Source organism: Balearica regulorum, chromosome 1, assembly GCF_011004875.1.
Source record: "Balearica regulorum gibbericeps isolate bBalReg1 chromosome 1, bBalReg1.pri, whole genome shotgun sequence".
Classification (NCBI taxonomy): Eukaryota; Metazoa; Chordata; class Aves; order Gruiformes; family Gruidae; genus Balearica; species Balearica regulorum.
This window is the reverse complement of record NC_046184.1, coordinates 147,586,828-147,599,845: the sequence shown is the minus strand read 5'-3', so window position 1 is coordinate 147,599,845 and position 13,018 is coordinate 147,586,828. Positions and strand designations below refer to the sequence as shown.

Genomic DNA, 13,018 nt, shown 5'->3' with positions numbered 1-13,018 from the left:
CTGGGGCTTGCACATGCGTCTCTGTGCCCCTTCTTGGGTGGGAGAAAGGTGCCAGTGTCTGCTCCTCTGAGGGAGTAGCATGGGTTCGATGTAGGTTGTGCGTGACCTGGCTCCCCGATGGCAATCCTGCTGACAAGTCATCTTGGGAGATATCAGGTATTTGTTCTACTTTTTAGCAGAAAAAAAATTCTCTTTGGCATCTCAGTACGATGGCCTTTAAAGCCCCAGAGCTCCCACTAAAATTAGGGAGAGCAGCTAAGCCCCTAACTGGCTTTCTAAGCCTTATTCCTTCAAATTAATCCATTCAAACCCATCCCTATATGATGTTCTCAGCCATAAGTCACAATGCGATTAACGGAAAAGGTACGAGGGAGGAGGGAAGGGGGGTAAAGTCGCTGGGACCCCAGCATGCATCACCCCCCTCCCCCAAGCACCACCATTACATGAGCAATGAGCCAGGTTAAGTGAGAAGGAAAGGTGAGAGATTCATTAGGACTGTGGCTGCCCTGATCCTACATTAATAAGAATGGAATAGTTAAGTATCCTGATGGGATCCTGATGGGATCCAGCCTGCCCAGGGATAAAAGAGCCTCCCCAGCCAGCCCTGGCATCCCTGCGGCAGGAAGGCACAGGCAGAGCGGACTCAGACTACGTTCAGCAAACTGATGGAAACAAAGGTAGGATTTGGCATCGGGCAGCTAAAAAGGAACGGCAGAGAGATTTGTATTTAGAGAAGAACATCCTGTATCAGTCTCCCATGTGTAAAAACATGCTCGCACTTCCACTGCTGTGAAAAGCTACAGGGAAAAGCATTCTTGAATACATTCATACGGAAAGTCTCCCACTAATTAAGCTTAATTTGCAATTTCTGTCTTTTTCCCCCCACAGTATGCTCAGCTAACTCTTTTCTTATCTTTAGCTTAGCCTCCTTCCTCCACAAACACCTCCGAAAAGCAGGATTTGGGCCCAGTTGATCCTACGCAGGTAGGACGTGTGCTGCCCTGTGAGTGATAGGTCTCTCCTCTGCCACCCTGCCCACCACTGTCTTTCTCGCCCACTTGGCCTCACACCCAGAGTTGGCTGGAGAACAGGTATTTATTTAATGGGAAGAAAAAGAGAGCAATTATTACTGGTAGGTCTGGCAGGTGACAGACCTGGGGTGTGTGGGCTGGGGGGAGGGTGCCCGATAACGGGGCACCCCAGGGCGTGGGGGGCCAAGCAGAGGCAGGAACCCAGCACACCACCGCACCCATCAGATGCTCAAAGGTGTCCGTGTGGCAAGTCCCCGCACCAAAGCACAGCTGCTTGCCCCCAGCCCCAGGGCTGGAAAGCTACCCAAAGGGTGGCTGCGTTCATACAGTGCTCACTTGAGCTGATGTCCCCCGTGCCTTGCTCAGGGTGTGGCGGGCTGACACAAGAAGCCGGTGGGGCTAACGACAGCCGCTTTGGAGGTTCGCACCCTCCTCTGGCTGCTCGCTCTGTCCTTGGCCCAAGGTTACCAGCTCCCAAGCAGAGTTTGCTGCTGCTACATCGCGAGTCAGGTGCACTTGCTTCCACCTTTGCTGGGAGGTGGTTTTGCAGTTGAATTAGGAGTCAGGCTGATGGGGGGGCAGAAGGGGCCATGGGGGTGACCTCTGGCCAAGGGGGAGCACCGCTGGCGACGCTTGTGCCTTGCACTGGTGAAGGAAGTATTTCCACCAGGCTCTGCACTGAACTGGGGAGACTAGTCAGGATGGGCAAGCTGCTGTCCTGCGGTGGGGAGAGGGGAAGGGGGCCAGGAGGCACCATCTCACAGAGCGGGAGCAAGGGCCGTCCCCTCCCTACTGACCGATGGGTCAGACTGCAGCAGAGATGGGAAGAAATTGGAAGAGACAAAATAAAGTGGAAGATTTCAAGAAAGGTGGCACAAAGGAAAGAAAAAAAAAATTGAAGCAGAAGGCACATGTCCTGTTAGAAAGCTATAAGCTAGGGTCTTTGGAAAATGATTTGGTCTCTTCTGAAATCAATATGTTCCCATTTAGTTTATATGCATTAACCTAGGGAAGATATCTGTAATGCAAGTTTTATCTTTCTTCTGAGAAAAAGCCAGTGATACAAATGCTGGAGTATGAAATTCTAATGGGTAAGAGGGCAATATTAAGGTCACGCCAAAATAAAAGGCTGAAAATCCTTGAAGAAAATGGATCAGAAATTCCCCTGGTAGAAATGTATCCTTATGAGTCAGCACCTGAAATCCGGTTTCTGCTCTAAAAAACAGAACAGCTTGGTGTGCACGTCTGTCAGGCAGCCGCATTTCGCTTCATTCAAACTAGAAAGCACACAGGCAGTTACATTTTTTTATACAAATAAAGCCTCAAATCAGATGGCACCAAACAAGAAATACATATCTCCATCCTGCACGTCGGTTTCTATTCTAGTCATGTGGAGCAAGAGCAGAAAGTTAAACGGGGACAGGGACATTTTTTTTCGCAGTGTGGCGTGCGGTTTTTGGAAAGCACGGTGGGGAATTTTTTTGCTGAGGGTGACCTATTTGGAACAATACCAGCAACTTTGGAAATGCCACTCTGGAGTTCAATCAGGCAAGTAACTAAAGCAAACTTGGGCAGGCAGGAGAAGGGAAAGTAATAAAAGAGTATTTCATTTCTGACACTAATGGCCGTGCAGCAATCTGTTTGTTAGGGAACGGGCGATGTGGAAATCTGCTCTTCATCCCCTAAAAGATGGTTTCCCTAGACCAACTGTGGTGCATTAGTGACTCTGCTGGCTGTATTTCTTTCCTTTTTTTTTTTTCCTTATTTTTTTTGGTTTTTGGAGAGTATTGGGTTCTGCAGTGCTGGAGAGGAACGTGACATGGCAGCTGGAGAGGGAGGCGGGTGGAAGTGTCCTCGGCCACTCCTGTGCCAGCGGCAGCGTGGGGCCGTGGGTGCTGGCGCTCAAGTATGTGGTGCTGCTGCCTCTCCCCAAAATTTTGCGGAGAAGGGTGGCAGGGCAGATTTGACAGGTGGTTAGTTTTGGCAGAGAATTCACATTTAATGTAAGCCAGCAGATAAGGTAGCAAGCTTATTATTTAGCTAATAGGTGCAGTCTTAGCACACAGTATTAGTGAGCACAAACAAACCCTCCTCAGAACTGGTCATTATCTGCAAACTTACCCAGAGTCCAGGATCACCGCTAACAAGTGAAGGGCAGTAACAAAAGCAACTAACATAATTTCACTCTTCATAGGTATGTGTCCAGCTATTGCAAATCAGCTGCGAGATCCGTGTGAAGCAAAATTTACCCCGTAATGTTAAAAATAGTCCTTTCTGTTAAAAGCCTGTCTTGTTCAATGGAGCAATACTTATATTTTATTTTACACAGCTAAAGTAACATTTATACAACAATTAAAGCTTACCATTGCTGTAAGACCGAAAATTTCCTACAAATTTTATGTATTCATATGTTGGAAATTCCTTTGGGTTCAAACTTCCTCTCAGAAGATGACAATAAAACTCTAGTTCATTGTCAGCTGGATTGTTAAAAGAAGAAGAAGAAGAAATAAATATACTATTTAAGCGAAACACAACCAATGGTGTCTTCCAACCCCAACCTTGCAACTGGCAGCACTAGAGCAGCTTGTTACCACTCCGAGTCCTATACACCTCTGTGCTATACATTGCAGGATGAGAGGCTCTGCAAGGCATCGCCTTGCAGGGATGCGGGTTGCTCAGTGCTGTGCAGAGGCAGAGGTCTGCCCGCGGCTCAGCGACAGCCGTCGGGACTCACTGGCCCTTCCCTTACACCACCTTCATCGCAGGAGTTACGCTGCCACAGCATCGGCATAGCGAACGAGAGAAGTAGATCATTTATAGCGCTTTTTTTTTTTTTTTTTAATTTAGGCTTTTCATGACTCACAGCTGTTCTACATCTTGTGTTGGAAAACTATGCCTAATTACCTCAAAATATCTATTAAATTAACTTTGGCATATTAGCTATCAGCTGCAGGTTTTGTATATACAGTAAATTAAGCAGCTGTAAGTCTTACATTGTCGTGTGTTTTCTGGTTTCCTACGTCTTACCTCCTACAGTGAATAAGGACGAGGCAAGTAAAAGCGTTTTTAAGAAAAACAAAATTCAATTTGAAAAAGAATTACAATGATTTTACAGATACTTTTCAACTATATGCAAACCAAAGGTATGTGACATTTGCATATCTCTGAACGGCATCTCACTTGAACAGGCTGAAATATCAATTAAGATGTGATTTGTCTCAGGTGAACTCTCAGTTTCCATCGGCTAACCTATTTTCCTTAGCTGTCTCAAAAGATACGATATTTAATAATTAACATAACTGCAAGTAGTCTCAGCCTAGTAAAACAAAGGCAAAGCGTTTCATTTAAAAATAGGACCAAAGGGTCATTCCAGGTGGCGAGATCTTTTTAAAAGGCTATGAACCTAAGTTTTATATTGTACATCACATAAAAAACTCTTTCTGTGAGAAAACTTTTAATCTGCCCATGCTTTTTCATTTACTGGGGAAGATAAAATAAAACTTACTTTTTAGGTAATCCGATGAGGCAGAATCAGTCATAAGCATACAAGAAGATAACATCTTATAAATTTCTGAATGTTCCTGTTCTGGGAGGAAATTTAATAAATTCTGATCCAAGACATCACACTGCAAAGAAAAAGAACCTTTGAGAAGAACAGAAACAGCACAACAAGCAAAGATGTGCAGCCACGCGGCTACGAAGCCTGTGGCAGCTGACAGGAGTTTTCCCATTGATTTCCTGGGATTCCTGATGAAGCCAAAACCAGGGGGGAACTGCTGGGCAAACCGAGTGGGTGCTTCTCCATTGGGTGGTTCTCAGCTTAATTCTCCACGCTCCAGCCCCCGGGTGTCTCCAGCCCCACGGTCAGCTGGCACGAACCTGAAATCCATCTGAAGTCGAGGTACTGAGATTTGGGAGTGGGAAGAGGAGACGGATTTGTGCAAAAGGCCATGACCGGCCCAGGGTGGAGAAGACAAAGAGTGTGTCACAGGGTTGCCAAGAGGAAAGTCTCACTGTGTTCAGCAAGGTGACTAACCTAGCGCTAGAAGAGCGTACCTGAAAGGAAGTCCTGAGATAAAGTGGCCCTCTAATGGCATTGATTGACATCCATCCCCCTGGAGACTACCCCGGGCTGAGCTGGCACACTGACACAGCTTCGTGCGTCGTCAGAGCAGCTGCTATCTGACTGCTGAAAATGTGTTAGCCCTGTATGAGACTGGCAAGTTATTAATCATCATCATTTATTTATGTATTTACTTAAGATTGTGCTTTGGTTTCCCTCTGCTTTCCACCCAAGCCTGCTGTTCTGTGTGGACTTCGTGTTTAGAGTGGTGAAATGCATTGAGTATACTTTGAAAATTAGAGTGCTATGCTTTACACGCCTATCTTGATGCAATAATATATTACTTTAGATTATTCAGTTATAAGTTTTTATTACATGTGCTCATTACTTGAATATTCCTTTTGTGATGAATACTTGACAATTATTTTTGTGACTTTAGAGTATACCTTATTAATATGCATCCTACTGATACAGTATGTGATTAAGTTTTTATATATATGTATTTATACATACATTATGTTTATATCATGTATATATATTTATTTTATACGCACACATGTATCTATATACACACACATTATATTTATATTTACACAAAATGCATTACATTGTTCATGTAATTTTGGGCATATGAAGAAAGAACATCTGATGGAAACAGCAGTGGTGAGTCCTGTTCAAGGCTTACGGTACAATCTCAGAAAAGTAATTTTTGCTTCTCATTCCTTTTCTACCTGTAAATGGTAGATAATGATACTTATCCGCCAGTTTCACATAAGTCTCACGGGGGTTAATTAATCTCCCAGCCACTCAGCAGTAGCTGCAGGAGGACTAGATGTGAGCTGTCACCGCTCCTCAAACACTATTGCTTCTTCAGTGACCTGAGGATGTACCACCTTTTGTCTCCATATTGTGGCCAAGCTCTGATTCAAAACCTATTATCAGTTCTGCAGTGTTGTTTCCGTTTAAGGTGACAGCTGCAGAGGCCTGCGACTACGTCTGTGGTGGGAGACTTTTGTTCCACACACCCCTCAGAGCAACCTCCTGCCCTGAGCACCAGCTATTCAGAGATTTGCAAGTCTTGGCATTCATAGTTTTTGCCACCATCATGTACCATATCCAGAATTTAATGTTTGGTTTTCATCTTTTCTGTTAGGGAATGACTTTTTTTTCTTTTTAATCGCTATGAAAAAAATGATATCTCCTCCTTACTGTGTTTCACAGCTCTTGCCTCCTGCAGAAGCTAGGCACACATGTAAAGCAGTGCATGGAATAGAATTTCTGGATCTTGTATGCATCAAGATTCCAGCAATGTTTATGAATCAATATGTCAATCAAGAATATATTGACAGGTCAAATAGAGAGAAGGAAGCAAATATTCCACAGTCTCACTGGAGCTGTAGGAAATGCCAGGCAAGCTATTCAGAGCTAATTCTGCACCAGACCCAAAGTGCAGACATCTGGTGCCATGGCAAAAAGGTGACCGGAGGGATGGACAAAATTTGATCGTCACAGAGAAAAATGCATCGGTTGGAGGGAAACAGTTTGCAGCTTTGTCTAATTATTCTAATTATTCTGCAGTGGGCAGTTCTGCCCTGCTGGCAGACACAGCCACAAAGCATTGCTGAATGAGGCAGGCAAAGCGGATAAAAGATAAATTACAGTGACTGTGGGTAGAGTGGTTAGATGGACTACGTTAATGCATATTTATGCTGCTAAGCTTGGAAGCTACTCTGCGCCTTGGAATCTGTGGATCCCGCTAACAGAAACTTCTGAGTATTTACCCCGATAGCTACAGCAGGCAAAGAAACAACAGCTCTGCATACGTGGATGCTGGTCTGTTCTTAAAAAACCACAGAATAAACTCGTCCCAGGTTCTGCAGTCATTTGATGTATAGCTTAAATATCTGTGCAGTTTCAACAAAACAGCTGTACTACAAAATTGAGCTCCTTCCTCTCCTCTTCATTGGTTTCTGGGAGGGTGAGGAGGAAATATGATGAGTTATTCCTGCTGCAGAGAAATAAAGCAGGGGAACTGAGCACCACGGTCACTACAGGAGTGGGCAGGTGGAGGGCTGCAAATGAGATAGGCTTCTTTCCCATCACCCAGAAAATCAAGACAGCTCTGCACTTGTGTGCTGGGATTTGACCCCTGTATCAGTCTGTAGATCCTGCACTGGTGCCCAGTGCGACCCTGTAACAGCAACACAGCACGCAAAACTTTTGTACACTGTAAGGTGCTATGTCCTGGATTTTTTCACCCTGTTGTTTAAGTTAAAGGCTCAACACAGCAGAGCAGCTGCCTGAGCTTCACCGGGGAGCCCCTGGGGAGAAAGAGCCCCCCCCCACCAGGAGAAGCTCAGCCCTGCCAGGGACCTCCTGCCTTTGCACAACCACCTCTGCACCAACCCTTGTGGACCACCATGTGGGCAGATGCCCAGCACAGACCCTGTGGCTACAGAACTAAAGCTGGGTGAGATGGTCACCAATCTGCCAGTCCATGAGCAGGTGCAGTGCCTTCTGCCTGCGTCTGTGGACAGACAACGTCCATGAGAAAGCTGCATCTCCTGGACGTTGGGACTCTGCTGCTTTAACTGTTTCACCAAGCAAAGCAGGCAAGAAGGGACAGGGAGGACCCTCCTCCAGAGACCTGTGTAGTCATGGGGTCATAGCATACCATCTGACCGGCAAACGCTATGAGTTGTGACCAGGTTTCCAGGAGTTCACTTCACTTCAGCTATAGTCAATCTTATCATGCGAGCTGAACCTCTCTTTATATCAACCGACCCTAGGAGTAGCCTCCAGATCTTGTCATAACAGACTATTGAGAATTACAACAGAGGAAGTTTGTGTTTGAAAATGCTCCGTGGAACTTAGGGAAGCTGTATTAAAGAGAATTGGATATATTTTCTCTCAGCACCAGGGATTTTAATGAAAGAAAATACATCAGATTTCTTGATAGGGGCCCTCAGAGAGCCCTGCTCCATGTTCTGCCCCGTTTTGCTTCCCTTTCAGTGCTCAAAGCAGAAGATTTGCAGAGTGTTTTTTTCCCCTGCAGCCACGGAGGAGAAAGAATTGGTATTTTGTCCCTCAAACAGTGACTGAATTTAACTTACAAATAGATCCTGGAGGTAAACAAAATAAGCCACATAGATTTTTTCCAGATAGATAGCACTCTGATCAGTTTTAAAACTTAAAAAGACATATGGAAAGGCCAGCGTGGGACTAAAATTCCCGGTGTGCACCTAACTGCACACTCAGCCGGGCCCCTGCCCATGGCCGTAGCGATTTGCAGGCCTCAGGCAGGCAGAAGCCTTTATCGCTTGCTCAGTTGCAGTCTCTGGGCTACAGCCAGTCACCCCGCACAGGTGGGCTGGTGGGGCAGTTGCTAACCATTATCACTCCATCAGCTCCGAGAAGGTCTGTGGGAACTCCTGCTCCACCTCCCGCCCTGGCAGGTTGGTCCCTGGCTTGGGTCGCTATGTGCTGCTTCTGGGAGAATGAAAAATAATGGTCATCCTTGTCTTTGTTTTGGGCAAAGATTATCACATGAGGCATGAATTTGGGAGGGAAAACCAATTTAGTCTCTGATGGCCCAACTCAGGAATTATGAACCCGAATCCATCCATGTTCAGCCAGGCTTAAGGCTTTAGAGACAGTGTCTGAAATGTGTCTTCCTGAAGAATGCTACTTTCCCGCAGCAGATCTGCCATCTCCATTAAGAATCAGTATTTGGAAGGGATAGCAATAAAACCCCCAAACCATGAAAGACAAAGCAATTCCATGGAAATCAGTAAGTGTATGAAGACCCAACAGACTGCATGCAGGACAGGGCTTTCTCTGCCTTTGAAGTGAAGGCAAATGTCAGAAAATAGTCAACTACTGGTTTTCTCAACTGTTGAGGATTAAAGAAAACTGAAACAGATAGATTCAATTTAATCTGTTGTTGCATAGCAATATTCTTGCATTTACCAGGAGCTGCCGCCTTTCATCAAGTTCCTTTCGTCTCAGAAGAAAATAATTTTTGTTCATATTACAGCAAGGTAGTGTGTGTGAAATACATTTGTCTGGGTGGAAAACACAACACGTATTTGGTGAAAAAGTAAAACGAGAGAAAAAGAATTGTAATTTTCCTAAGAACATGGGTAGGGAGGTGGTACAATAATGATTTGGCAGCTATTTTTTTCTCCTGGGCATGTATTTATTTGAGACCAAGCTACTAAAAAATGAGCATGAGGATTAATCCTTAATTATTGTGCTATTTCTCCTAGAGCAGCCTTAGCAACGGGAGCAGGGTTCGGAGCAGTCCCTCTCCCCTGCTCCTCCAGCCCAAGCCCGTGCCTGCAGGAGCATCTCCCACAGCAAGACCCAGCAGCCCGCAGATCAAACAAGCCCAACGTGCCGGACCGGAGCACCGAGCATCGGCTCCACCAGCACCTTCCGGGAGTGGGGTGCTCTCCCGTTGGGAAACCACAGCTGAGCTGTAGGGGCAGCTTGGCAGCAGCCTCCAGCTAACTCCCACTCCTCTGAATTCAATGGGGGTTTTGTCCTTTACCTCCCTGGGAGCAGAATAACAAGCTCCTTGCCGGGCTGCCAGTGGCACTGGTGCTATTCTCTGCTAGCTTAGAAATCAAAGATGGAAAAGATCAGATGGGTCACCCTGTCCCTCCCTTGGTCAGAGTATTCCCGCAGAGTTTTTTCCATTCAAGCCAAAGCGCCTCATAGTAACAAAAACCTGAAGGGTATGAATCAGACGGAGAGAGAGCAGAGCTGATAAACAGCAGCGGCCAGCATAATGCCGGGACAAAACCCCTCACTGCATTTTCAGGAAAACACCACCCACCCACCACCCTTTTACGTCTGTTTCTAAAACTGCAGGGCCCAATCCTATGACTTGTAGCAGAGAAGCCAATGCCAGAATTACTCACCGGTAAATGCCCTAGAAGAGGTGTGATGCTGTCAGACACGTAGATGATGCTTCCACCTGTGGTTACTGCTATAATGAAGCCATCTAATGCCTAAGGAAAACAGACAAGCGGAGAGTGCTTTAATAGGAACAAGGGGTGTAAACAGGACGTCTCATCGCGTGTTGATCAAAACAGTTTGACTTCAGCACCATATTGTTATCGAGTTGTAGGAACGTTATCTCAAGTTGCAGAACAGTAATTCTCTGATTTTACAGTCTGATTTAACTTTTACAACACTCTTTGTAGTCTAGTAAAACCTACTATTGAAGCAACAAAGGGCTCACAGGAACATTTCATGTCTCAGTTTTTAAATTAATCACACATTTTAATAATGCAAAATGACTAAGACTGGATCCCTTGGAAGTTATTAAAATGAACATTTGAGCTCTGTGTAAATATCAAAGGACGATGAAAGGATGCTGTCCTATCTCAAAATGGTACTTCTCTGCAAACCCCATAAATCTCAGTTTGTATTAATGTAACGTTGTGTATTACTGGGCTTTCATGTAAGTAAAAGCAATGCAAATGATCAAATAATCTTTAGCCTGAGTTTTAATTGAGTGATTTATTTTAAAGGTCATGGTATTAGATTACTCATTCCAAGAGAAATTCACCCTTCTGCAGAGTTTCTTCCTCACTTTGGTCCCACCTGGTGGTAAGCCCCTTCTCTCCTAGGACCGGAGGGGAATGTCAGCCTTATCCCCATCCTCTGCACAGGAGCAATCTCACCTTCCAAATTACTTTCGTAGTCTCAGCTGCAAAGTTTTGAGCTAAATGTTGTTCAAAGTTAAATAGAGGTAGATTTCCAGATCTAAAGTAACCTACTCTGAGCAGAACCCCCCCAAAAAATTAAGAGTCAAGAGCAGGTGCTCAGAGACTATATTAAAACTTCCCAGTTGTAATAGAGTAGCCACTGGTGAAGCTCCCAATGCCTTCACATTGAGCAGGTATGGGTCCTTCCTGTCCGCTCACTGCTGATCTGGAGTCGGTGTTGCCTGCGGTATTTGAGCAGTACGGGCACTGCAAGCATGACTGAATCAGAGCAGAGTTCGACTATGCTCCAGAGACGATACCTGCTCAGGAGACAGGTGTATTGCAAACGGCCTGATCACCGTGACACGGTGTTAGAAAACCTTACTGCAAACCCAGGCATGCCTCCAAGCCAGACTAGCAGTTGATCCTGTGAGCCGCAGCACATCCTTCCCCCCCCCCCCCGCTGACTTCAATAAGGGAAAGAATTCTGAGAACACTGGAAAATGGTAATTGTTTTTCAAAAAAAGAAAAAAAAAAAGAAAAAAAGAAAAAAAGGAAAGCACAAAGCCTTGAATAAAGACGCAAACATATGTTCCTTTTTCCAGAGAATGCTGAGCACCCACAACTATTTAAGTCAATGGGAATCTGCTGGTGCTACAATCCTTTGAAAAGCAGGTCAATAACTTATACTCCAGTAGAAGAGCGTGTGTTTAGCATCTCTGAAAACCCTCCAGCTGCTATAGTTAGTTTGATTTTGTTAATCTAAGTGCAGAGAATATGTTTTTCTTTAGTGTAGTACATTCAAGCTGTTTTCTAAAAAAGCATGATAGCTGTTAACCCGTACAAGAGAGCAGTGGTTTTACAAGGCAGCTGGATTGTGCATGTTACTATGGTGAAGGTTGTTGGATTTTTTAAAAATCAAGTCTTTATTTCATATCCAATGCAAATTATACAAAAAGTGACTCACATCAGAATTTTGTGGTAAAATCAACTTAGTGTATGCATACATAATTCTATTTTTATTTACTTGCAACCGGTCCTTCCAACATTAAGAGGGCATATCCCTCTCCAAAGATTTCACTACTGCAACAGTCCTAGATGGACAAACAGAGCTTAATACTCAGTCCTATGTAATCTGGTGACAGCCTTTTCAGTGGGGTAAGAAAAGGCTGTTTTCAGGAAAGCTGATGTATTACCGCAGTCAATTATGCTCTGATTCTTTTGAATCAGTGCTTGAAAAAAAAACCCTTCCCATCTTTTAATAACAGGACTGGAAAAACTTCAAGTAGTCTTGTCCAAATGTTAATAAAATAAGATTGGTAGAAAGGCAAAAAAGCAGAGAATGATGAACAGCTGGCTCAACAGGACATCCCAATACCCAATGTTATCTTGAAGGGCATGGAAAATCACAGTAGCAACAAGGTGATTTATAAGCTGGGAAACTAAAAGCAATTGTTTTAATCTAAAATTGTGTGGCATACAAGTAGAATCAGCAAAGACCCAGCCAGTCAAGACAGCTGCCCATTTATTGCTATCCGAGGGAAATATTTCAGCGCAGACCGAAGGAGTTACGTACGTTAAGTTCCCGATGGGAATCGGGGGCTGTCGGTGCAATGGGAGCAAAGTGACTCTTCACACTGAACCACGGGAGTCTCATCACAACAAACTGCAATGGCCAAGGGACCACCAGCCCCCGGGGACCAGCAACGTGCCCTGGCTTCGTGCCACCCCCTGACACGTCAGGCTGCTCCCCCGGCATCCCTCCCTGCCCGCGGCCAGAGCCCGGATCACACCCCACGTTCACGTCATTTGTGGGAGGAGGAGAAGCTTGTTCTGAAAGGACACTGTGGGGCTGGGCAGCCTCCGTGTGTTTAGTATGGGAGAAGATCCTTGCTAAAGAAGGTTCTAGCTGTTACTGAGAGAGAAAAATACATTTTAGCAGCTCATTTGCATTTCATCTCGAACCTACATAAATGCCATTGAGTCACCTCCCTTCAAATGCCAGCTAGTGTTAAAAGCACCTATGGTATAATTTAAAAGTAATTTAAAAACTATCATTGCAAAATAACCCTGCTCCCTGTTAGAATAAAAAGTGTTTGATAAGGGCCTGGAAAATCATTGGAGTGGAAGTATTAACTGCATCAAACCAAGAGAAGCTGTCAGGTTTTATCTGCTTGTACAGCACCTAGCACTAGAGGGACGTGACT

At 44.9% G+C, this 13,018-nt stretch overlaps 1 protein-coding gene across 4 annotated transcripts in view; it reads right to left on the bottom strand.

Annotated features, from left to right (window-relative positions):
* Positions 1 to 13,018, bottom strand: part of NPAS2 (neuronal PAS domain protein 2) — a 106,125-nt gene that overhangs the window by 31,638 nt on the left and 61,469 nt on the right. For all 4 annotated transcript variants that reach the window (XR_012832734.1, XM_075738185.1, XM_075738193.1 and 1 more), the window contains 3 exons: positions 10,020 to 10,109; positions 4,537 to 4,657; positions 3,395 to 3,508 (listed from right to left, as the gene is read on the bottom strand). Coding sequence is in view for 3 of the 4 variants with exons in the window: in XM_075738185.1 (XP_075594300.1) it covers positions 3,395 to 3,508; positions 4,537 to 4,657; positions 10,020 to 10,109 (325 nt within the window). In the remaining variant the exon portion in view is untranslated. The remainder of the gene's footprint in view (positions 1 to 3,394; positions 3,509 to 4,536; positions 4,658 to 10,019; positions 10,110 to 13,018) is intronic.